The 26,242-nt window shown below is 35.4% G+C and overlaps 1 protein-coding gene across 1 annotated transcript in view; it reads left to right on the top strand.

Annotated features, from left to right (window-relative positions):
- Positions 1 to 26,242, top strand: part of ANO3 (anoctamin 3) — a 398,246-nt gene that overhangs the window by 270,535 nt on the left and 101,469 nt on the right. The window contains exons 7-8 of the mRNA XM_039218371.1: positions 12,904 to 13,004; positions 22,336 to 22,380. Of these exons, the coding sequence (XP_039074302.1) occupies positions 12,904 to 13,004; positions 22,336 to 22,380 (146 nt within the window). The remainder of the gene's footprint in view (positions 1 to 12,903; positions 13,005 to 22,335; positions 22,381 to 26,242) is intronic.

The following is a 26,242-nucleotide window of genomic DNA, read 5'->3' as shown; positions in this document are numbered from 1 at the left end:
ACCAGGGGCACCTGGGTGGCTCAGTCAGTTAAGTGTCTGACTTTGGCTCAAGTCATGATCTCGTTGTTCCTGAGTTCAAGGCCTGCATCGGGCTCTGTGCTGACAGGTCAGAGCCTGGAGTCTGCTTTGGATTCTGTCTCCCTATCTCTCTCTCTGCCACTCCCATGCTTGTGCTCTCTCTGTCTCAAAAATAAATAAACATTAAAAAAAAGAAAAGCATCACCATACCCAAGGTCATATAAGTTTTCCTCTATGTTATCTTTTAAGAGTTATATAGTTTTACATTTTACATTTAGGTCCATGATCCATTTTTGACTAATTTTTAAGAAGGATGTAAGGTCTGTGTGTATATGTAGTAACATTTTTTGCATGTAGATGTCCAATATTCCAACACCACATGTTTATAAAATTGTTTTTGTTCCATTGTTTGACCCTTGACTTTCATAAATCAAGTTGATATTTATGTGGGTCTATTTCTAGGCTCACCATTCTGTTGCATATATCTACTTGTCCATTTATTCACTAATACCACTATTGTAGCTTTATAGTAAATCTTGAAGTCTAGTAGTGTCAGTCCTTCAAGTTTATTCTGCTCCTTCAATATCGTGTTGGATATCCAGGGTCTTTTTTTTTTTTTTTCTCCAGATAAACTTTGTCAATATCCACAAAGTAACTGGCTGAAATTGTGATTGACACTGCATTAAATCTGTAGGTCAAGCTGAGAAGAACTGGCATCTGGAAAATATTGAGTCTTCCTATCCATGAACATGAAATATTTCCCCCACTTCTTTACGTCTTCTTTGATCTCATTAAATACAATTGTGCAATGGTCCTCATATAGATCTTGTATGTGGTTTCTTGGGCTTATACCTAAGTGGTTAGATATTTGTGGTGCTAATGTAAATGGTATTGTATTTTTAATTTCAAATTCCCCTGTTCATTGCTGAAAGAAAGCAATGGGCTTTTTATATTAACCTTTTATCTTAAAAGCCCTGTTGTAGTTGCTTATTAGTCCCAGGATTTGTAATTGTTGTTATTGTTGATTTGTTTGAGATTTTTACATGGTGATTATGACATCTGCAAACAAAATAGTTTTATTTATTCCTCCCCTATCTAAGTACCTTTTTTTTTCTTTTTATACTAATATTGTATTTGCTAGGACTGTTAGGACTTCTTGTTGAAGAGGAGCAGTGAACAGGTGCTTCCCTACTAAGCATCTAGTTTCTCACCATTAAGTATGTTAGCTGTAGGTGTTTTGTTAATATTCTGTATCATGTTGAGGAAGTTCCCCTTTAGTCCTACTTTACTTAGAGTTTTTATCATGAATAGGTTTTAGATTTTCTCAATGCTTTTTATGCATCTATTAGTATGATCATATGATTTTTCCTTTTCTGCCTGTTGATGTCATAGATCACATTAATTGATCTTCAAATGTTGAACCAGCCCTGCATATTTAGGATAGATCCCAATTGGCTCTGATGGATAATTGTTTTTTATACATCGTTGGGTTCTATTTCCTATGTTTTGTTGAAAAATTTTTCATATATGTTTATGAAAGATATTAGCCTGTAGTTTTGGTTTGTTTGTTTGTTTTTCTTGGAGTGCCTTTGTATGATTTTGGAATAGTGCTGGCTTCATAGAATGAGTTAGGAAGTTTCCCCTCTACTTCTATACTCTGACAAAGATTATAGAAAATTGGCACAATTTCTTCCTTAAATGTAGAAAGGTAGGTAGAAACCATCAATGTACCCATCAGAGCCACATGCTTTCTGTTTGGGAAAGTTATTAGTTAATGATTCAGTTTATTTAAAAGATATACATCTATTCAAGTTGTCTACTGTTTGTATGTGAGTTTTGGCAGACTGTGTCTTTAAAGAAATTTGCCCATTTCATGTGGGCTATCAAATGTGAGCATAGAGTTAACCATAGTATTCTTTTATTAACCTTTTAGTTACAGCATAGTCCCCTCTTTCATTTCGGATATTGATAATTTGTGTCTTCTGTCTATTTTTCTTAGTAGGCTGACTAGAGGCTTATTGATTTACTGATCTATTCAAAGAACCAAATGTTTCATCAGTTTTTTCTGTTGTTTTATTCTGTTTTCAATTTTACTGATTTATGAAAGAATTCTATTTTATTGAAATATTGTTGACAAAAATGTTATATTATGCTTTAATTTTTTCTTTTGATTACTTTGGATTTAATTTGCTTTTTTTTCTAGTTTCTTAAAATGGAAACTTAGATCATTGATTTTAAACCTTTCTCCTTTTTAAATACATGCAGTAAATGCTATAAATTTACCCCTGATCACAGCTTTCGCTATACTTAAAGTTTAAATAGTTTAAACCTTGATAAATTGTCTTTTTATTTTCATGTAGTAGAAAAATATTTTTTTTTTCCTCTGGAGCTTTCATATTTGTCCTGTGTGTCATTTGTAAGTATGTCACTTAATCTGCATATATTTTGGGGTTCTCCAGTTATCTCTCAGTTATTGGTTTCTAGCTTAATTCCACTGTGTCTGAGAGCAGACACTGTATGATTTCTATCCTTTAAAATTTATTAAGATGGGTTTTATGGCCCAGAATATAATCCATCTTCTTGAATGGTCCATGTGAGTTTGAGAAAAATGTGCATTCTCCTGTGGTTGGATAAAGGAATTTATCGATGTCAATTACACCTAGTTGATTGATGGTGTTGTTGAGTTCAACTATTTCCTTACTGCCTGTTGGATCTGTCTATTTCTGATAGAGGAGTGTTGAAGTTTCCAACTGTGATAGTAATTCATTTGTTTATCTCTGCAGTTTTTGCCTCGCACAGTCTGGCCTTCTTATTTGGGGCATACATGTCAAAGATTGTTATATCTTCTTGGAGAATTGACTCCTTTATCATTATGTGATGCCCTTCTTTATCCCTGACACCTTTTCTTTCCTTGAATGCTTTTCTTAAGTGTTCTTTAAAGAATGGTATACTTTTCTAGTGAAACAATAAAACTGAAAATGCTCACTAGAAATAAAAAAGGAAAATAGAAAGGAGGTAAAAGCATACCTTTCATACTCCTATTATAAAAAAAAAAAACTCTTGCTATTTTAGTTAAACTTCTAAGGTCTTAAAAAGCACACATTAAATACATATTTATCAAGTTACAGAATGAAAACATGTTAATGTGAAAAATTGAAAGTAAAAAGGTGCAAAATAAGAAGTCAAAGTTCACATCTACTATCTCCCAAGTCATATCTTTTTATGTTTTAGTAGCCTTGTTAATTTCTTGATTTTATTTAGCTGGGTGTCCCTCAGTATATTTTCTAGATATATACAAATATGCATATTTTTTAGAAAAAATTAGTCATGATATGCGTTATATTCTACTACTCAATTCTGTTATTTAGCAATATATTACGAATATCTTAAATTGCCATTATATTTAGATACAACTCATTTTTTTATTAGGTATGTATTATTACAACTTGGGGACTTAGTCAACCATTTCTCAATTCAGAGAAAAATTTTAAATTACATATTTGAGGGACTCCTAATTTATTACAAGTGGGATTTAACTACTTTTCTAAAAAATGAGACAGACAGGTGAAAATTTTGATTTCTTTGATTAAATATCTAGATAAGTTGCTAATAAGTGTTATCAATGGAAGAGAATGCTCACTGGTACTTAGATATGATATTGGAGCCCCCACTCTTTTCTTCCACAGGACTGCTTCTGTGATTAGCCTTCTAAGAAACACATTAGGAAGTACTGAACTATAACTTGAGATGGATCTAGAGAACTGGTATATTTATTAACAGTTTTTAATATATACAAAATATCAGTACAGTGCCTTGACTCTTTACAAGGTAAGGATTTATTCACACACTGCCTAGTGTTACAAAATTGGGCAAGTTGAATTCTGGTCTCAATTTCTATTGATTCCTTTATTTCTGTTTCCCTTTTTATGTCTCTTCTGGGAATTTTAACCCAGAATATCCATATCACTGGACTAATTCAATCAATAAGTACTTATTACCAAAGTATATGAACTCAGTCTTGTAATAAGATTTTATTTCCCTGTGATTTCTCCTCCATACAAACAATTAATCATTTCCTCATCTGTTCCCAGAGCAATTTATACATGCATTCTATTACAACATTGATAGTTATTTTGCTCACATATCTCCAATTATTTATCAATTCAGCAAATAATTGTGATAGGTACTATCCAAGCTACTGGGTACTAATGAGTAAAGTAGACCTTGTCCCTGCCTTCATTGAACTTACAGTCTATATGTGAGTCAGTCGTGACAATTGTGTAATTATAAAAAAGGTATGACTTGGTTCAGTCTCCACCTAGTTTTCTGGGCAGAAAGTCCAGATTTTCTTTAGAGTCTTCCTCTCCCTTGTTCTTCCACCTTTTTCTTAGGAATAATACAAGATGTTATTCATCCAAAAAGAGTCTTGTTCTGTTTTTAAAGGGAAGTCCATTCACCCTTGAGCTGTCACTCTTTAGTCACTGCCAAAAGAATTTTTTTCTTTTTTTATTCTTTTTTGTTTTTATTTTTGTTTTGTCTAGATTGGCTCTCAGCAGGACAGTGTTTCTAAGTACTGTTCTTGCTGGACTGACTTTTTTTTTTATTCTGGGTTCCACAGTTGTAGCTCTTTTACTTTATATTTATAGGCTTGGGATTTAGTTCCCATGATTCAATAAAGTATCATGACAGATAGATGATCAGGAAGTATATTCAGTCCCATCTGCACATTTCATTGAAATCGAACATCTCTACAAACTGTAGCCATTGTGCTGAGCACAAGTTATCAGCATCTGCTTCCTTTTCCTTCCCATTTACCTCCCCACTAAGGTAAATGACTTTTTTTTTTCCTGAACATGGAAAGTGTTAAGGCTACCCTAGTTCTCCAGAATAGACATTAATTGTTCTGAAACAGAATTAAGGGATTTGTATGTCTTCCTTCCAAAAAGGGCCTAAAAGCACTATGACATTTAATCCAAAACTCTCAAAGTAACTCTGCTTACTCAAGCAAGGGAAAGTGCTGCAAATCAAAAAAAAAAAATCTCGTTACACTCTTTCCATTTGACGAATATTTGTACAGCTAAAGATACTACTGTAAATGGCCTAATAAAGCCATTATTATTGAAAGATGACTTTCAATATCTATTTATGGGTACAATGTCTAAAATTCATCCTTAAGAGGATATTTTTCATAACTTCAAACATAAGTGACCTTCAAGACAAGTAGATGATGATAGAATGATTTATATCCAGGGCAGTGATCTAGTCTGGAGAATGAGGGAAGACCAGAAGTGAAATTGAAGAAATAAACTTTGAATTGAGGCTTGAATATGAGTAGTACCTAAAATGAGTTAAAGGACTAGATGTGATTTTAAGCACTAACTGAACATTATAATCACCTAGAGATCTCTTAATCTATTAATGGCAATCCCCATCATAAGAATCAATTGAGTATCATGATGATAGTGGAAAGAAGGACACTGGCATTTTTCATTCAATACCAGAATGAAAGGGGACTAGGTGAACTTGGAAAGAATGGTGAGTGCTGAATAATTACTTCTAGTAGCAGAAGACTTCTGATGATTTTCTAAAGAAAAATGGGAAAATATTGAATAATTTTAAGCATGGCAAGATCATGACCATATTTGTTTTCTAAGAAAATACCTTGGATTGGATGAAAAGAGCATAGATTTGAAGAGCAAGACTGGATGTACAGACATCATGACTGGCATTGAAGAGGGAGAGAAAGGAGTAGATTTGATAAATGTGGAAGTTAAAATGTAGATACTCAGTGGTTTGGTTATGATAAGAAAAGAAAAGAGATCTCAAGGATAATTTGGAATTGTGGCTTGAGCAATTTCTTTATTCAGTGAAGGAGAAATAATGAAGTATCTATTATATGCCACATTCTGGGGATAAATAAGAACCAAGATAAAAATGGACAATATTCTCAGGGGAGCAAGAAAACTGTAAATAGACAAGAAAAATGGAAATTATTAAAATAATAATTTAAGGGTGCCTGGGTGGCTCAGTTGTTTAAGTGTCTGACGTCAGCTCAGGTCATGTTCTCACGGTTCATGGATTTGAGTCCTGCGTCTGAGTCTGCACCGACAGCATGGAGCCTGCTTGGGATTCTCTTTCTCCCTCTCTCTTTCTCTCTCTGCCCCTCCACCGCTCTCTCTCTAGCCCCATCAAAATAAAAATTTTTAATTTAAAAAAATTTTAAATTAAAAAACAGAATAATTTATGTAGGGATTGTGGCTAGGTAGTTGTTTTAGCATGAGTGATCTGAAAGAAAGTGCTCTAAATGAAAAGGAGTCCGTCATGGGAAGATAAGGAGACAGAATACTATCTGCAGAAGGAATAGCCAGTATAATTCTACTTTTGACCATAAGAGAGCTAATTTGGGGAGAAAGTGGGACAGAATTATGGGAATAAAGATCATAAGATAGTAATTGAGGGGCCCTTAGGAAATACAAGTAGAAAATGTTTGAAACCTGTGGTAGAGCCCAATGACAAGTCTGAACCCAAGGTAAATACTTTATTCTTTAGAATACAGATGGTAATATAAGCCATGTTTTAGGGTGAAATCACTAGAGAGAATGAGGGAAAAAAGGGGTGTAGACATGAGCTTATAGAAGGTAGGAGGGGAGAGGAGACATTTGCAGGAGTTGGAGGTAGGTAGAGGAGACAGAGATGGTGAGGAATCACAGGGAGAGGTGGTTAGCAGGGGCAAAATACTGCTGAGAAGTCCCTTAAGACAAGAAAGAGGACAGTTCCATTGAAAGTTGTGGAGAACTTTACCAAAAATGATGAGAATCATTTCTGGGGAGATGAGAAGCAAACGAAAAGGACATGAGTTGAAGAATGATGAGGGGGTGGAAAAACAGGCAGAAGCAAATGTCATCACCTTGCTCTGTGGTGGGAGGATGAAGAGCAAGTGCCACCGAGGGGGAAGAGCTCTCCTGAGGTTCGTTTCTCTGTGAGATGCTTAAATGATGGACAGATCCAGGAGAGAAGGGTGGAGGCAGGGAGGAAAGTGGGTGGGGGAGGAAAACAAAGGCTTATGTCAGGAAGACCAGGGATGTGAAAATGTGAACCTGTCAGCAAGTATCAGACTTGTTAGCTGAAAAGTAGGTATATCTCTTAGAGAACAAGTCCCCATTTTTTTAAGTTTTTTAATGTTTATTTATTTTTGAGAGAGAAAGACAGAATGTGAGTGGGGAAGGGGTAGAGAAAGAAGGAGACACAGAATCCAAAACAGGTTCCAGGCTCGGAGCTGTCAGCACAGAGCCCGACGCAGAGCTCGAACTCACTAACCACAATATCATGTCCTGAGAGGAAGTTGGACGCTTAACCTACTGAGCCACCCAGGTACCCCACAAGTCCCCATTTTTAAATTTACATTCACCAGAGCTACGCACTGAGTCCGGCAGAGAATAGGTTTCAAATCCTCATTATATTGCATGTTGATATGGACAACTTCTAGACAAGCTCATCGTCAGTAGACAATGATCCATATTTAAACATCATATGAATAGATGTATGATCTGTAATTGGGTCCCAAGTCCATTTCCAGATCATACAAGCTCTTCATCTTCTTCTTAGACTTACTCGCATGAGCTGCCACATTCTGTTTTCTTTCATCTCTGTGCCACCAGCTTGCAGAGACTGACTTTATAAAAACTCAGTGTTTAAATTCCTCTTCTCTCAAGAGCGACTATTCTACCTCTTGGGAAGTTTGGATGGAATAATTAAATAATAATGTGAAGTGTGAAGGTGGTGGGTGTGTTGTTCCCTCTGAAAAGCCTGCCTTCATCAGAGCGAAACAGAATAGTGCCAGATTGGGAGCTTTGGACTCCAAGGGAGAAAGTAATCCTTCTGGCAACACCATCGCTTCACAACCCCCTGCTCAGTAGCTGCAAGAAAATGAACTACTTTTGTTTTGTTTTAAGTGGAGGTATAACAAAAGAGAAATTAATTTGAGGAAGTTATAAAAGAAGACAGTTCACACTGCTTGAGAAAGATCTATATATATTTAAACTTAAGTCATACAAAATTAGAAATGTTCTAGCTGTATGTGCACTTAGCTTGACATGTCACTCGTTGATGGTAGAGTTAATGCAGAAACATCCTTCTAAAGCATCTCCTTTATTTAAGTGTATTAGATTTTTTCATCTTAACAGTTGACAGGAATGAATTAATAATCATTGCTATGCCAGCTATTCATGATGCTAATTTGAATTTTGACATAGCACCACTTCCAGAATAATTCTGGCTTATTTGCACTCTGTTTCCATCATCTCTGGGTTAGGTACAAGTTACATAGAATGTGTATGCAAAATAAGTTAACTCACTCACTCACTCATCCATTCAACAACTGCCTAGTGAGTGACTACTGTGTGCCCAGCATAGAACTAGATGCTTGATATACATAAATAAATAAAACCAAGATCCCATCTTTTATGGCACTTACATAAATAGACTCACTTATTAGAAGATAATAAATACTATAGGGAAAAGAATAGACAAGGTAAGAAGGATGAGGCAAGAACAGGCAACTCGTAGCAAGTGACCAAATGAGAGCGTAGAGTGAGTGAGGGGGAAAGTAAGAGGAGAGGGTGGTGAGTGTGTGATTGTACAAGGCTGTGTAGGTCACTGAAAACACTTGGCTTTCACTCCGAATGAAATAGGGCTCTGAGAAGTTATGTGATCTGAGTTGCATTTTAAAGAACACTTTGGCCATTATGCTATGAATAGATTCGTGGAGGCAAGATTGTGAGCAAAGGCCCTGTTGGACAGCACTGCAGCAGTCTAGGCCAGGGATGATGGGGATGTAGAGCAGGGTGGGAGCTCTGGGGAAGTGGAGAGTGATCAGATTCTGCCTGTATATTCTGTAAGGTAAAACAGATCAGGAACCATCTGGTTGTATGAAACCCACGCTCTCCTGCTGTGGAGGTTAAACCTTCTCGGGCCTCTCCCAACACGTACGTCACTCACACATTGTTCATGCTGTGTCTGTACCCTGGCAGCCAACATATCTCAGCTTCAGGGATCATGATGCTCTGAGGGAGAATGAGAACTCCATTCATACAATAATAAGCTCTAGCTCCTGAGAAGCTATTTTTTTTTTTTTTTTTTTTTGTCTAGGTGTTGTCTGTTCCACAGTAGACATCCCTGCTTTCAAACTCATGAGGAACCACTGAAGGGAATGCGCATTTCTCACAGACTTCTTTATTCAGTCTTAAATCATTCTACACATAGAATGTATTGGTTTTTGTCTGAGTCTAGATTCATTCATTTTCATGGAGGCCTCACTTCCAGATTCTAAGGAAAATGGCTGCTGAAAAAAAAAAACCCACCTCCCAACAAACAAGCAATAACATACAGGTATAGGATAATTAAAAAAAAAATTTAATGTTTATTTTTGAGAGACATAGATATAAAGTGTGAGTGGGCAAGGGTAGAGAGAGAGGGAGACACAGAATCTGAAGCAAACTCCAGACTCTGAGCTGTCAGCACAGAGCCCAATGAAGGGATCGAACCCACAAATTGCGAGATCGTGACCAGAGCTGAAGTCGGATGCTTAACCGACTAAGCCACCCCTAGGATAATTTAAATATACATGAAGGAAGTGATATCTTCCACAGACACTATAGTCTACAGATATAGTTTTAGTACAACTTATACCTAGTTTATATTACAAGAAAAATATTTTAATTCTTCAATAACTTGATCTAAGTCACTCTGCTGTAGAGTGTTCCCAAATTATATGTTATTGCTTTCATACTTATATAATTCAAAGTCTTGTTACTGAAGGCTTAGAAAACCAAAGGTTAAAGATAAATCTGGTAGTGATTTATGAAGAAAAAAGAAAAAGAGAGTGCTAGAGAAAGATTCTAGTGAAGTTTTGAAATTAGCTATTAGTTTGGCTGGGGTCTGGTGTAAGAAGCATGACCTCAACAGAAAACGAACAGTTCTGGATAACCTGTTATACTTGGGTACTCTATACGTCTTGTCTTTCATAGTACTCACACCAGCTCTGTGAGTTAAGACCATCGTCTCCATTTCTCAGGAGAGTAAACAGGATCACAGAGGTTAGGTAATTTCCTCACGCTCACAGAGTTAAGTAAATGGTAAAGATGGAATTTGTACTTAAGTCTTTGTGATTTCAAACACTATGTTCTGTCTACCATACCATGTAATTTCTTCTAAGTAAGCAATTAGGGTTAAAGAAATATAACTTGTACTTGGTAAGTAAAAGGCAAGTTGATATAACACCAGTGGCCAACACCATAATTTTAAAGGAAGGATCGTTTGAATATAAGAACTTTTGTACAGCTTAAGCAGGAAAGACTATAATAAAACATGAAATTCTTCTTTCACTTGCCTCAGTGAAGGAGTCATTTAAATGCCTGTGCTTTTTCTATTTTAGATTTTCTTGATTCTATCACTGCTGCACAGAAACCTTTCAACCAAGTCTGGAATAGTCACAAAAAAGAACCCAGAGATAACATCATAATTGTTCTCTTTTTTTCCTTTCTAGCTGGCTAAAAAATACATATTTTAAACAAATAGTTGTTTGAATAAATTAATGCTCATTTTCTTAAAAAAATTAAGTTTATTTATTTTTGAGAGAGAGACAGAGCACAAGCAGGGGAGGGACAGAGAGAGAGGGAGACACAGAATCTGAAGCAGGCTGCAGGTTCAGAGCTGTCAGCACAGAGCTCTATGCAGGGCTCGAACTCAAGAACCGTGAGATCATGACTGAGCCGAAGTTGAATGCTTAACTGACTGAGCCACCCAAGTGCCCCAAATTAATGCTCATTTAAAAAAATTTCTACATGTTATTTTCTCAAGCATAGCTAACGTGTATGACCTTGGTCTGAATTCAAAGGCCTGTTGATATTTAATACATACTATGTCTCCTCTGTCCTTGTCAATTTTATTCCTATCATTCTTTACATGTAATTTAAAACATATCTGAAGTAGGAAAACCCTTTGGAAATTGTACTTATTTGCAAGCATCTTTTGCTGTTTTTCCCATGATGATTTGCAAAATAGAAATGCTCCAATAAGCTATCAGGAAAAAACTAATCCATGGTCCAGAATTTTGAAAATTTACTTTTTCACCATCTTGGATATTTTTAGTAAGTATATGCATATTAAAGTATCTCACAAGTCCTCCAGGGAGAAACTCAAAATTTTCATGACTGTGAAATACCCTGCCTCTTTTTTTATAGTACTCCATGGAATAAACTTTAGCAAATGATAGTCTGTGAAAGTGTCTGCCCAATGGCAATGATGCCCTCTATATTTGAGTATTAGTCTGATGATTATCCCATGGCTCTCTAATAATACTTTTATATTATTTGTATCATGATAAGTAATACAAATTTGAAATATTGCTTGGGTGAACTTGTGAAATTAGCCACATCTAAAACAGTGCTTTATGAATGTATGGATATGAAACTCTACAGCCTAATTATAAAATATATATGATTTTAAATTAAACTGATAAATTCCTTCTATGCTTTTGAGATTTTAAGATTGTTCTGTGTCTTGAGAAATTCCATCTGGGTGAACTTTATTTTTATTTAATAAAAATATTTTTTAATCTATTTTTTTATTTTTGAGAGTCAGAGAGTGAGCAGGGGAGGGGCAGAGAGAGAGGGAGACACAGAATCCAAAACAGGCCCCAGGCTCCAAGCTGTCAGCACAGAGCCTGATGTGGGACTTGAACTCACGATCCGTGAGATCATGACCTGAGTGAAGTCCGATGCTCAGCCAACTGAGCTGCTCCGGTGCCTCATCTATATGAAATTTAAATAAACAATGTTAACCACGGGCACCTGGTTGGTTCAGTCAGTTAAGCATAGGACTCTTGGTTTCAGCTCAGGTCATGATCTCACAGTTCATAAGTTCAAGACCCTCATTGGTCTCTGTGCTGACAGTTCAGAACCTGGAGCCTGCTTCAGATTCTGTGTCTCCCTCTCTCTCTGCCTCTTCCCCATTCATACTCTGTCTCTCAAACATAAATGAACATTTAAAAAAAAAAAAACAAAAACTTGTCTGGAGGCCCCTGGGTGGCTTTGTTGACTGAGCATCTGACTCTTGATTTCGGCTCAGGTCATGATCTCACAGTTTGCAATTTCGAGCCCCGTGTCAGATTCTGCACTGATAATGTGGAGGCTGTTTGGGATTCTCTTACTCTCTCCTCTCTCTCTACCCATTTCTCTCTCTCTCTCTCTCTCTGCCTCTCTCTCCTCTCTCTCTCTTTCTCTCTCAAAATAAATAAATAAGCATTAAAAATCATTAAAAAATCTTTTGTCAGAATCAAAGACTCTTAAGTTTTTGTGGACTAAAAGGTTAAAGTAAGTATACAAATTTGACAGTTCTCTAAGGTCATGGACTTGCATGATTTATATTCCATTTTCCCCAAGATTTTCATAGGAGCTTGCAAGTAATAGCAACTCAATAAAATATGCTAGAAGAATAAGTCAATGAATTAAGGAATGACTGGTGGCAAATGTCCATGTTCTTTATTCTCTCTGAGCAGGATCATGATAAAGCATCCAATGAGATTACTTTCAGATTCCTGATTGGCTCATGATTTCTCTGATTAGGTATTCTGGATCTTGATAACAATCAATATAAGAAAATGCACTAACTCACATAGGTGATTATTGTATGCATGCAATGGCATTAGTACATTTTTATGAAGGTGTTGCTGTATTGAGAATTTTTATTCACATAAATTTCCTTTAAATCAGTGATGATATTATGTGGAGACAAGGTGACAGTGTTTCTTCCTTTCAAATCAAATTATGGCATGGTATCATCAGCTCCGATTCTAAATAATGGTGCCTGTCTTTCTGTCCTTTGCAGCCAGCTGTGGCAAACCCTGATATCATGTTTATTAAAATTCATATTCCTTGGGACACGCTGTGCAAGTATGCAGAGAGGCTAAATATCAGGATGCCCTTCAGGTACTTTCAAATTGTCTTCATTCTGTCGCAATATATATTAAGATGAGTCTGTTTTCTGCAAAACTTTAGAGCAAGAGATGTAACTCTTTCCACAGAGGAAATGCTTTTTCTTCCAAATTTTAGAATATCCTGGAAAAATTTTTTTCTTTTAATATATTTGCCAAATGTGGTAAATCTTGTGGTCCCTTGATGCTTCATATCATTTCTAGGTGGACTTGCCTAGAGGGAGGGAAAAAGTTATTCTGAAGATTAATCTCACTTCTTATTTCACATGGTTGATAAAATTCTGTTTTTGTGGAAGGCAGGAAACATAGGGGTGTAGCATCCATTTGTAAACAAATACAGTGTTTTTCAAGGCTTTACAGTTACCAAGAATCATTCCTCACTTGCAATTCAACCAGATGGTTTCTCAGCTCTGTCCTCAGTACCAAAGGACAAATGGAGATGAGAAGCCTACTTCATCCAAAGATTTTTCCATCTTCCTTTAGACACAAGGATTGAATAGACATGAGTTTCCTTATATTGTGTATCCTGTGTTATATGCAGAATGTATCATTTCCTCCATAATTTCAAATTAAAAATCAATAGTGTTCCTATTTGTGCAAAGATATAAACATTTATGCTGATTTGGAACTCAATGTGCTTCATTATCTGATAAGAGGGTTTAGAAGAGTAGCAAGATATCAAGTAAAAGAGCCTCTAAATAATGAATATGAATGAACAGTAAGAGCACAGTGCAAAACTATAGAGAAATGTCTCAGACCTGGTAGCATGGAAAACATCAAGTCTGGTAAGAGTTCTGACATTCTCAAGTCTTATGAAAAGCTATGTTATTCAAGATAAAATATGAGATAGTGATTCTTTCTTTTTAAAACTTCTTTTTAATGTTTATTTATTTTTGAGAGAATGAGACACAGAGTGTGAGCAGGGGAGGTTCAGAGAGGGAGGGAGACACAGAATCTGAGGCAGGCTCCAGGCTCTGAGCTGTCAGCGCAGAGCCCAATGTGGGACTCGAACCCATGAACCTGAGCCAAAAGCTTACTGACTGAGCCACCCACATGCCCATGTGATCCTATCTTCTTAGTCATTTGAAACACCTTAGGCTTTGAAAGATGCAAACACAGTCATTGTCCATAAAAACAGAAATTGATTAAGCATTCACAACTACTGAAGAATCTTACTGACAGTTTTAGAATTGGATATCTAAATTGGTTCATATTCAAACTTCACTAAGAGTTTAATGTTTTTTTTTTTAATTTATTTCAGAGAGAGAGACAGTATGAACAGGGGAGGGTCAGAGAGAGAGGGAGACACAGAATCTGAAACAGGTTCCAGGCTCTGAGCTAGCTGTCAGCACAGAGCCTGATGCGGGGCTTGAACCCACGAACTGTGAGATCATGACCTGAGCCGAAGTCAAACACTTAACCAACTGAGCCACTCAGGTACCCCAAACTTGGCTAAGAGTTTAAAAGTTCTCTTTAAATATGATATTTAGGAGAAAAGCAAATAATATCTCAAAAAGCTTGGCAAGGAATAGTAATAATAACAATAAAAAGCAAAAGATGATAAAGGAAATTCTTTCTAATTCTTCAGCACTTTATACAGACAAGGTACCTGAGAAAACCTGTAGTCTGTACATTTCTATGAAGCTTGGTTCCTAGAAGAAGCAAATAAGGGTCTATGAGATATTTATTATGATTAGATAATTTGAGGTCTACAAAGGACTGTTTTCAATTCAAGTCATTTTACTGAACTAATTTTGAGAGTACAGTTTGGCAAGTATATACTCATACTATTCTACATGTGTTTACTTCTGAGGAATTTTCCCCTTTGACACTATGTCATCCTCTAAGAAGTCTTAAAATACTTGCCTGGGATTTATTAAAGGTGATAGTGGGAGAATATTTGCCATGGCTCTGTTTGATTTCTTCTTATTTGGTTTGTACATATTCATACAACATACTATCATGCAGAATTAAAACAATCTGATAAATTTTAACCTTCACAGGTTAAATAATTTCATAATTAGTGGAGGGTTTTTCAAATAGTTGTGTTCAAACATTGCACAGATATGGTAATTGATCACCTTTGTTTATTTATGATGGGAGTCAAACTTCATAAAATATTCTGAAACTCATCTTGAAAATATTTTCTGTGAGCTTTGAAACTTTATACCTTCCACTTCTTATCTTAAAAAGATAATTGAAAAGTGTGTAAAGATATTCCCTGAAATATCATTTACAATTGTGGAAAATGGAAACATCTTATGTATTCAACACTAGAGGATTTCATTAAATTTCATTAGAGTATTTCAGTATACTCTTGGACTAGAATATAATTCATTTATAAAATGAATGGGTATAGGATTTCTTAATGATTATAAGGAAATAGTAAATAATAAAATTTATATTATATATAATGATATGTAAATACTTAGACAATGTAATTTCAACAATGTAAAATGCATAGAAATAAAATAGGAAGAAACTGTAATATGCTAAAAATGATCACTCCTGATGGGAGATTGTATTTTATTTTATTTCATTATAGTGTTACAAAATTATCCATTTTTAACAAATTCTAACTTGATTGCATGACATAAACACAGGATGCAAAAGAAGTCGGACACTCAGGGGCACCTGGGTGGCTCAGCCAGTTTAGTGTCCAACTTCGTCTCAGTTCATGATCTCACAGTTCATGAGTTCAAGCCCCACATTGGGCTTGCTGCTGTCAGAGCAGAGCCTGTTTTGGATCCTCTGTCCTTCTCCCTCTGTGCCCCTCTGCTCCTCCTCCATTCAGGCTCTGTCTCTCAAACATAAAGAAACAATAAAAAAAATTTAAAAAAAAGAACGACACTTAAGATGATGACCTAGTTCCTGATATCATGATGACATCGCTAAAAAATTTACAGAGTAATCTTAACTAGTCAGGTGCCTTTATCTTCCCCTAGTCCTGTGATCCCACCATTGTTTCAAAAAAGAGTTGTGATTAAATTCACGTACAAACTAATTTCCTTGTAGATCTAAAAGGAGGATTCCTTTCAAGTCTATCGCAAAGTGTCCTGTTTCCATGGGTTTCAGCATTCGGGTTCAGTTCAAAATCAGTGAACATTGTGTGTAAACATCTCACCAAGTGTGATGTCTGGCTGGCTCAGTCAGTAGAACGGTGACTGTTGATCTTGGGATTGTAAATTCAAGCCCCATGTCGGTATAGCGATGACTTAAAAAAATAAAATCTTTAGGAAAACAAAACATCTCATCAAAAAAGGGGCAAATCTTCCCTGGGACCTCCTCTGGACTTGATGCAAAAACAAGTATCTTCCAAGAGTCCAGAGGATTTGTTCCTTTTGTGTTACACAAGAAGGGATTGGACACAATTTGACCTAGATCCTGGCAAAGGCACCTTATTCTTACACATGCAGTTATACTTTCATTCACTTAAAGAACAAGTTATGAATACAATCTCAGTTAACATGTTTGCTTTTCTCTGAATATTTGACAATGGAAATCCAGTGATTTTTTTTTTTATTAGTTCGTTTTCAAAATATGTTCATTCTGCTGAATCTATGGGGAAAAATCTTCTAAAGACACTGGCAACACAGTTTACAGTGCCATAATTTTCATATAACTCTTTTAACCATCAAGTTGAATTTTACTGTTGTTTTTTTTTTAAATTGGAAGTCTGTTTGGAGTACATTGGCTTCCTTTTCGTCATTTCCCTCATTCTTACCTTTTCAGATAAATTTTGAGAAATTCAGTGATATCATTTTCTCATAACTTTAATTTAAAAAAACCCTGTACTGAATTCGATTCCTTTGTTTCTTTTTCTTAGAAGTTCATTAAAAAAACAGTTCCCTTGCCAGATTGTGAGTGCCCTTGGTCAGTATGAAGTACAGCTTAGGTCTCCAGGCTCTGTGCCATGGTGTCCTGACTCAAGGTGACTTTTAAAGAAAATATTCTGTTCAGATAGATGGGTTTTTTTTATCTTTTTAAAATGATATATTTTTTAAAAATTTCCTGGTAAAATTGCATTTCAAAGAGTTCTGATAGATCCAAAGAAAGAGATATGAAAACCCTGAAATGTATGCCATTACTATTTCTTCTCTTTGATGCTGTGGCTGAAATTTCTTCTTTATAACATGTGCTTTAAAATCATGTTCACATGGGGTGCCTGAGTGGTTCAGTCGGTGAAGCGTCTGACTCTTGATTTCAGCTGAAGTCATGATTTCATGGTTTGAGAGATCGAGACCCACTTCGGGCTCTGTGCTGGCACTGTGGAGCCTGCTTGGGTTTCTCTCTTTCCCTCCCTCTCTGCCCCGCCCTCTCATGCTCTCAGTCTCTCTCACTCTCTCAAAATAAATAAAACATTAAAAAAAACAATTCAATAAAATAATGTTTTATTTTATTTATTTTTATTTTTTTAATGTTTTATTTATTTCTGAGAGAGAGAGAGAGAGAGAGAGAGACAGCGTGAGCAGGGGAGGGTCAGAGAGAGAGGAAGACACAGAATCTGAAACAGGTTCCAGGCTCTGAGCTGGCAGTCAGCACAGAGCCTGAAGCAGGGCTTGAACTGTGAACCGGCGAGATCATGACCTGAGCCGAAGTCGGACGTTTTACTGACTGAGCCACCCAGGCACCTCAATAAAATAATGTTTTAAATGGCTGCATTCTTAAAACTGTTGGAAAATTGCATTGATACCCTCATGATTTAATAACATAAATATTAGAAAATATGCGACACTTTCCAAAATGTATCAAAGGAATACTAGCTTCACAGGTTTTTAAGAGAAAAATTTCCTGTAAGCAAATATGTTTCTGAATTTCTGAGTTAAACAGTAAGTTTATTTATTGTAGGTTCTCATTCTGCCTTTAAAGTACATTTAATCACCTGGGAAACTTTGTAAAAATGAAGCTTCCAGGCACCCCCCCATCCTATGAGATCATGGAATATTAATTCTGGAACAGAAGGTATATACATTTTTAACAAGCATCCCACATGATTCTGATGCAGATGGTAAAGAAATATTGTCTTGACAATTTTAATATTTTAATAAATCTTACCATTTTTAAGAATTAGTTATACAAAGCATCCCTTCCATTTGATGATGGGATTTATTTTTAATCTTAATATAATGGTGTTCTTGGGAAAACAGTTTGACAAATCCTAGAACACAAAGTTTTCTGGGACCACTTTCCAGATCAGTTTAAATAATGGATGTAACATTAACAACTTAGTAACTAACTTCTCATTTATTTATAAGGTACACATGAAACTTGGCATAGCCATCACCTCATAAAGAGAGAATGCTATACAAGCATAAGTGAAGTGGCAGAGTGTTTTTATAATGGCAATTCAGTTTCTACTTGTCAACTATAACCACATTTAAGAACATATATACTGACTTAAAATCAAAATATGCAAGAAATACAAAAAACTTGAATAGGAAAAACTCCTATCTCTTTTTAGGGTGAGAATTTTTAAAAGGTTTATGCATAAAAAAATTTACCCGTACTTGTCTGTCCTGCATATTTATTCAGTGTTGAAAACTACATATTCTATTTCTCAAAGAAAAATTGCAAATTTATTCAGAATAAATTATTAGTTATAACCCTGCCTCTGAAAGTTTTCTGTGTATTGCATGAACATGAATTTTGAGCATTTATTCTAAATTCTCTGCCTAAATACATGTGTAGAATTCTATATACCTAAATTTTCTAGCTATTTCTTGTTTTGATTACTATTCCAAAGTAAATATGGCCTACATATTAGACTTGGTGTCTTGAAACTACCCAAGAAAAATTCAGAGGATTAAAATAGTTTACATTTTCTTATTTTTATCCCATCAGCAAGGACTTAGTCTGTGTTTGCCACTTTCCAGAAATATTAAATTCTGCTTTCATTATTTTTCTTGTGTTTCAGAGATGATTCCTATTCATTCATAACTTTCCTATTAAAAGAGGCAAACATATTGTAAGACGAATCAGCCATCCCCTACCTCTCTGTTTGAGTTCCTTGATGGGATTCTTAAGCTTCTCCCACGAATATTTTAAACACATAGATTTGAGGAGGGGAGATATTTTTAAAACATTAAGAATAATCTTTTTATCATAATTGGGATTAAACTTAGATCACTTTCATTTGTAAAGGACCCTTCACTCAAAAATAAAATAGCATAGGAACATTCAGACAGCCCAATATATGAAATAGTTAATAGTGAAGTAGTTCTGGGGCGCCTGGGTGGCTCAGTCAGTTAAGTGTCTGACTTCAGCTCAGGTTATCATCTCACAGTTTCTGAGTTCAAGCCCTGCGTCAGGCTTTGTGCTGACTGCTTGGAGCCTGCTTCGGATTCTGTGCCTCCCTCTCTCTCTCTCCCGCTCCCCCGCTCCACACTGTTTCTCTCTCTCTCAAAAATAAATAAACTTAAAAAAATTAAAGAGTGAAGCAATTCTGTTTGACAAGGAGCGGGGGACGTAGGGTTCGACTCATGTGACTGCCCATTTCCCTCAGCCCTCTAGGCATCTCCACACGTAACCACTTGGCTGGTGTTTCACATAACAGTTTACTTAGAGTTTTGAGTGGCAGTTGTGAATAGGTGGGTGGGTAGATACATAGATAGATGTTGTCCTGATGCAAGATATAAAATGGTAGAATCTTTCAAATGAAAAATTCAGGGAAAAATAAAGAAAGCTCTGTCTATGAACAATATGTAATTAATAAAGCACAAGGTGGAGGATTATGGATAGAAAATGATATGGTCCTGCAGGTTCATTTATGAACAAGAATTAAGGAAAATTGCAAGTTATTATGGGCTTCAAGGATTTAAAATACACTTGTGTATTGTTGGGGGAAAACCAAAGTGTCACCAACCCAGAAAAGTTTACAAAGGTAGAAGAGAAAGAAAACACTTGTATTAATGAATATGCATTAAGTCAGAATGTGGTGTGTGTCACCAGCAATTCGCCAACAGATTGTAAAGACAGAAGGAAATCCCATCTTTTATTTATTTATTTTTTTAAATGTTTTATTTATTTCTAGGAGAGAGAGAGAGACAGCGTGAGCAGGGGAGGGTCAGAGAGAGAGGGAGTCACAGACTGAAACAGGCTCCAGGCTCTGAGCTGGCAGTCAGCACAGAGCCCCACGCGGGGCGCGAACCCACAAACCGCGAGATCATGACCCAAGCGAAAGTCGGACGCTTAACCGACTAAGCCACCCAGGCGCCCCGGAAATTCCATCTTTTAATATAGCCAAACAGATAAACAATATCCAGTCCTCAAGTAAGAGGACTCAACAGCAATAATTGTCCCACATAGTTTACCCTAAATTTGACTGGTAATTAGAGTGTTAGTTATTTGGGAAAAGTGAGTCTCAATTTTTATTTGCTTTTATAATATTAAAGGTCTAAAAAAGTATGTATATTCATCTTTTATGACTTCTTTCCTTCATTTTTCCTTATTGTTCACAAAACAGTTTAAAAATGTTTATGAAAAAATTTTAACTAGAGCAATAAAGAAAAATACAGAATAGTGTTTAATCCAAATGCCCCTCCCTTTCTTTGCTAATATACTTCACCATATCTATGGTCAATAATTATAACTTTTATCTCCTCTACATAACAGTCCTAGATTTTTTTGTGCTGAAAATTATTTTAAACTAATTTCTACATTTGTAGCTTTAAAAATATATAATACCTCATTTAGCAAATGTTTATTAAATGCAAAGTGGTCTCAGGCCTTGAAGGAAATAAATGCAACTGTGAATTAAACAAAGGCTTATCAGCCATTGGAACACTTACTGTTTATCAAACGATGTACCAAGTATACACCAGGAATACAAAGTGAAATGAAATAAAACTACTATCTTCAAGAAGCCCAATCTCCTGTAGAAGATAGTCAGTGATCAGTTATGTAATGATGTCTAAATAATGCAAGCTAATCTGTGTAGAGGAAGTTCAGAAAGAAGATGGGTTTATATTCCAATGAGGATCAAATTGTGTGTGCACACAAATTTATGTATATTTGAAAAAATGAAAGGGAGAGATAATTAAATGAGTTTAGGATAGATGTAGCAAACCTTGAAATCCCACACTTGAATTTAATATTGAGGTATGGCAAGGACAACTGAAAAAAATTCGTTTCTAGCAATATAACCAGTGTTTACAATGAAATACAATAGTTCAGAAGATTTTCAACTTTTCTAAGCAGTTAATAACACAGTTAGGACCATATATTGATTCCTGACTCAACCCTGCTTTCTAGATACCACACAGGGAGGAATTTACTGATCCTCTGAAATGAGTTTTGGTGGGTGGGGATAAAGAGTTATCTTAGAAGGCCCAGACTATGAGATTCCTGAGCTCCAAAATGAGGATGTGGTAAGAATCGTTTAAGAGACGAATTAACCCCTGTCACCAGAACTTTTAGCTTCTTTAAAATCAGACATGGTACACATCTACTTAAAATATTCCATGTTTTCCCTTTGTATGTCATCCAGAAACCTTAGAATCAGTGGTAGGACCACTCATTATCTGTGCCTTGTTCATCGTCCCTTTTACCACTCTGCTCAACTTACAATTTATACTCCAGAGATTACTAAAGTACTTGCAGTTTCCCAAATCTTACAATACTTGGTGTTTGTTCACATAATCATGTCAAGAATACCATGTCCTAAGTATTTTATTAAGAGGACGACTCTTACTCATGTATCAAGATTCAACATGGAAAGCATATGATATAAGAAGGTTTGCCTGATTCCTTTCTCCTTCATCTACAAATACTGAGATCCCTTTCAATGTACACCCATAGCCCTGTGTTTTCCTGACTTATCACACTTTATTATAGCCATCATTTGTCTTTGCAACTATAAAGGAAGCTCTTTAAGGATAGATAACCTCATTTTTTCTCTAAATTGTTAATGGTTATACTTTAACATACCTTGCAAAACAATAAGCATTCATTACATATATGTTTAGATGGATGGATGCATGGATGGATGCATGGATGCATGGATGGATGCATGGAAGGCTTCATATAACATATAAGCCAATGATCCAGTTAATATGCTTTGTGTAGCAGAATACAGGCTCAAAATATGAAATTAAAAATATTCTAAAGTGATGTATTGATTTATCAAAGTTTTTTTGTTACTAGTAACTTAGATTCTGAAATTTTAAAAATGCATATTCAGAGTTCTTACTATTATATTAGCTTATTTTATGTATTTCATAGGCATGTGGAAATTGTAGTGTTAAAATACTCAATGTGATTGAATGTAGTCACTCGCTGGTTTCTCTCTTTTCACGTGACTCTCTTTAGCTGTTTCCATTATTTTTCAGGAAAAAATGCTACTACACTGACCGGAGCAGCAAATCAATGGGCAGGTCAGTGTTGATGTGTAATTTGTTTATAACCAATCTGTCATTTGGGAAAAAGAAATAAAAAGAAGACATTCAATTACCCACACCAGCAGTTGTAAATTTTAGAGAGAAAAACTTTACTGATTTGTTCTAAGATTTCCAAAATGACATACATGAAATTTAGCAATGTTTACAATCAGATAATCTATTTTTTTTTCTATTTACCATTGCCATTTCTGCAATCCTCTCTTGATGTAATGTTGTGGCAGGAGGATTTTAATTGCAAGTTTGCTTCTTAGGAGATTTTAATGTAAAAAATAGTCATAAAACCTGGATTGAGGGGTAAATGATGACCCACTAGAGTAATGGAAGAACAGACATGGCAAAGAACCCTCTGGCCCATTCAGTTTAAGTCTCTTATTTGACAAAGGCGGACAAGGGAAGACCAGCATCCAGAGTGCTGAAGTGGTTTATCAAGGTCACACAGCACATTTTTGAATCACTGATCTACTCTTATTTCACCAACTGAGCTGCCTCTCATATTCTAGTATTCAAAACGAACTCTTTTTCCAAGAGCATCATCTCAAAACTTCTCTTTAAATATTGTGTTAACGGTAGCTATGACAAAGGAATTAATCAAACCACAACCTTGAGACAGGAGAAGCTCTCCCCACCCGGATCACCTTTGCCCTGTTTCAGTAAGGAAAGTGAGCTTCCATTTAATGGATGCTAGAAACAAAAGCTTCTTACACTCTTCTGTTCTGCTCCTTGCAAAAGAATCCGTTAACGAAAGCGGAATGTGAATGTGACAGAATATACTCTATTGAATAATGCTGTAGGATATTACAAGTCAGAATGACACAAAACTAGAATCATATAGTATGAATATATCAGGATGTTTTAGGAAAGGATTCTGTAAATGTAGTTCCTTTACCGGAGAAAGTGGCTGAATATAATTTGGGACTTTAGAATAGGAAAAATGTTAATTTTAGGATAGAAGAATGTTGGACTCTCTGAGGCATTAAATCTAGATGTGGTAGGAACAGGTGACAAGAAAAGTAAATCATAGGGGCAAAATTTGAAATCAGAATGATTATTAAAGCAACTGGTACTTAAAAGTCTCTTTAAAATAATAAAATTCCTAATGGTGCTCCTCAGCCAGGTCAGACTTTTCTGTTTGTCAGGGTAACATGGTCAGATTTAGAGAGTGAGCTTCTATCATTTCCCATGGGCAAATTTGGTCCTCATCTGTGTAGTACATTTTCAAAATTATTTTATATAATAAAGTAGAAGTCATTGGACTATCATAACAATATAAATTTACAACTAAAGAGGGTTTTGTTTTGTTTTGTTTTGTTTTGCTTTCTCTACATGAGCCTTCATCATGTTGGATGTGCTGATAACACATTGTTGGGTTAAGTTCAGTGTGCTCTATAGAATTAGTGAGATTTTGCTGCTGTGTAATTAGTAGGTTTTCTGATAAACATCTTTCTTTCAGAGACTTGCAGAAGAATAACATCCTGTATATTAAAATACCAATAAATTTCTACATAATATTATATAATTTAGTTTTAGCATGCACTTGCTTTTGGAATGTGTGGTAAACGTGTGTATTAGTCTCTAAAGAAGACATATTTTATAGTGGCAAAGGTGTGTTTTTTTCTGTTTTGGTCAAACTTAAAAGTAAACTAGAAAAAATAAAACACCATAGTGTGTATCAGAATGTTTTATTATCTTTTGTATTTATTATTATTTTCTGTTTAATTTCATGAAATGAAAATTCAGTTATATTATTCCAAGTAATTATTAAATTACTTTAAACATTACTTCATACAATTTACTTATTACAAATAGTAGCAGTAAGTATCTACTACTAGTATTTGCAATTTACATACTACAAATAGTAGTAGTTACTGACATTTTGGATACATCTGGGAAGGGTAACAAATAAATAGGACAGACATTTATAAAAGTATATGACATATTAAACTGAGAAAGACAATGTCTGTTATTTGTTTGACTTTAGACTTTCAATTAAGGAAAGGAAATTTTGATTTTTTTAGACTTTAACTTTGGAGAAGAAATTTAAATTTTTTCTCACTTTCGTCTGTGTGTGGGTGACAACCATCGATACAAAATTTTAATACCTAATTTGCAGACAACTGGAAAGAGAGAAATGAAAATCAATTATGTGCACTTAGATTTCACTTGTGCTTTTTCTTTCTTGAAGTGGGAAAGATGTTTTCTGCATAAGTATTTTGACCAGTAAACATTAGGTGATTAATAATGTACAGGCAATTATCTAGCTTTTCAAGATCATCATTTCTCCTGGCAGTTTGAAAGGAAATGGCTGTAGTTTTATTATTGCTGCTATTTATCATTTGTTTACAAAGCACTTTCGCATTCAGTTATCAAAGCATCTTCAAAATCACCCTTCAGGGAGGCAGAACAAAGAGTAACTGGTTTTGCAGAACAGGGAAAATAAATGACCATTCACCACTCTGCACCACCCTGTGCCGTGCCTCGTCCCCTGGCTTTCACAGCTGTTTGGGTAGAGCTTTTGCTCTGACCAGGTTCTTTTGGCTCTTTAACCAGATATCTTATCAATTTCCATAGACTTCTCTGCTTTCCGTTGATTTTAGCAAAGGAACTTAAAGTTCCATTGAGAATCATCTCCCCAATATGCCATCCATGAAGTCTTGAGTCTGTAAGATGGCCAAAGTGACAACACAGATTCAGTAGAGTGTAGATAAAGCATTAAATTGTGTTGGTGATGTGTTGGCGAGACTGGTACTAATAGAGTAGTAATACTCTTTTTCCTTATTATTGTCATAAAAATTATTGAGTGTTTACTGGGTGGATTCAGGTGTTACGTATTTAATTCTCAAAATATCCGTCTTTTGAGATATCAGAAAATTGAATGAGAATCAAGGGAATTGAGTAATAATCCAAATTTTTGCACCCCATGATTCAAATCCAGGCCTGACCACATGTCATGATCAGAATCATTTGCTTCCTCATAGGAAGTGTATATGAAGTCTTAATTATAATGTTTAGTTCTATAGAAAATCAGTGATGGAGTGAAAGCATTTGTATTTTTTTAAATAAAATGCACCTACTCTTCTAAGATGTTTGTATGTTATCAGAAGTAGGCCCTCAGGAGCTGTAGTTCATGGACATTTCCTAAGTGCAGTCAGAATGTATCCTTTTACTTGATCCTTCCAGCTACCTAATAAAGTAGGACAGATAGAGTTGTTTCCTCTCTTGAGAGATGAAGAACCTGAAACTCCAAGGTTCAATTCGCCAATGTCAATAGCTGACAAATTCAGTCTGGGGACCCTCATCCTCCACCTGCTACCCTATCGTTCCCCTCACTGTGCTGAGTTTGAAAAACTGGAGTGATTGCTGTATAATCCATGCAGTGATTTATAAATGTCTGTGCACTAGCCACTGAAATACAGAGATACCCTGTGATTTCAGAAGCTTTTGTTATCATGAGAAGAAGCAATGTGAACACCTAGATACTGTTCATGTATTATTTTAGGTTAGAAAGAAATTCTTTGGTCCCTCCAAAACCAAAAATGACTTGGCATCTGTATCATAAACTACTTGGCAAAAGAATGGTCCAGACTATCCTCCACATGTTAAACTTTAGGTCAGGAATTGATTGCCCTTTCAAATATTTCATACTAATTTTACCATAATAGATTTGAATGAAATAATTCCTAAGATATACTGTATTACCTGCCTGCAAATTGCTATACTACATTTTTTAAAAGTTTAAGTAGAGATGACAAGACAGATATTAAGACGTATTATATTTACTAGGAAACTATTCTCCCCTGCAACTCTGACTCTTACTATTGCAGAAGAGCCCCCAAATTGA

The sequence above is a fragment of the Hyaena hyaena genome, unplaced genomic scaffold, assembly GCF_003009895.1.
Source record: "Hyaena hyaena isolate Hyena2069 unplaced genomic scaffold, ASM300989v1 scaffold_753, whole genome shotgun sequence".
Taxonomy (NCBI): domain Eukaryota; kingdom Metazoa; phylum Chordata; class Mammalia; order Carnivora; family Hyaenidae; genus Hyaena; species Hyaena hyaena.
This window is presented reverse-complemented; position numbering and strand designations above follow the sequence as displayed.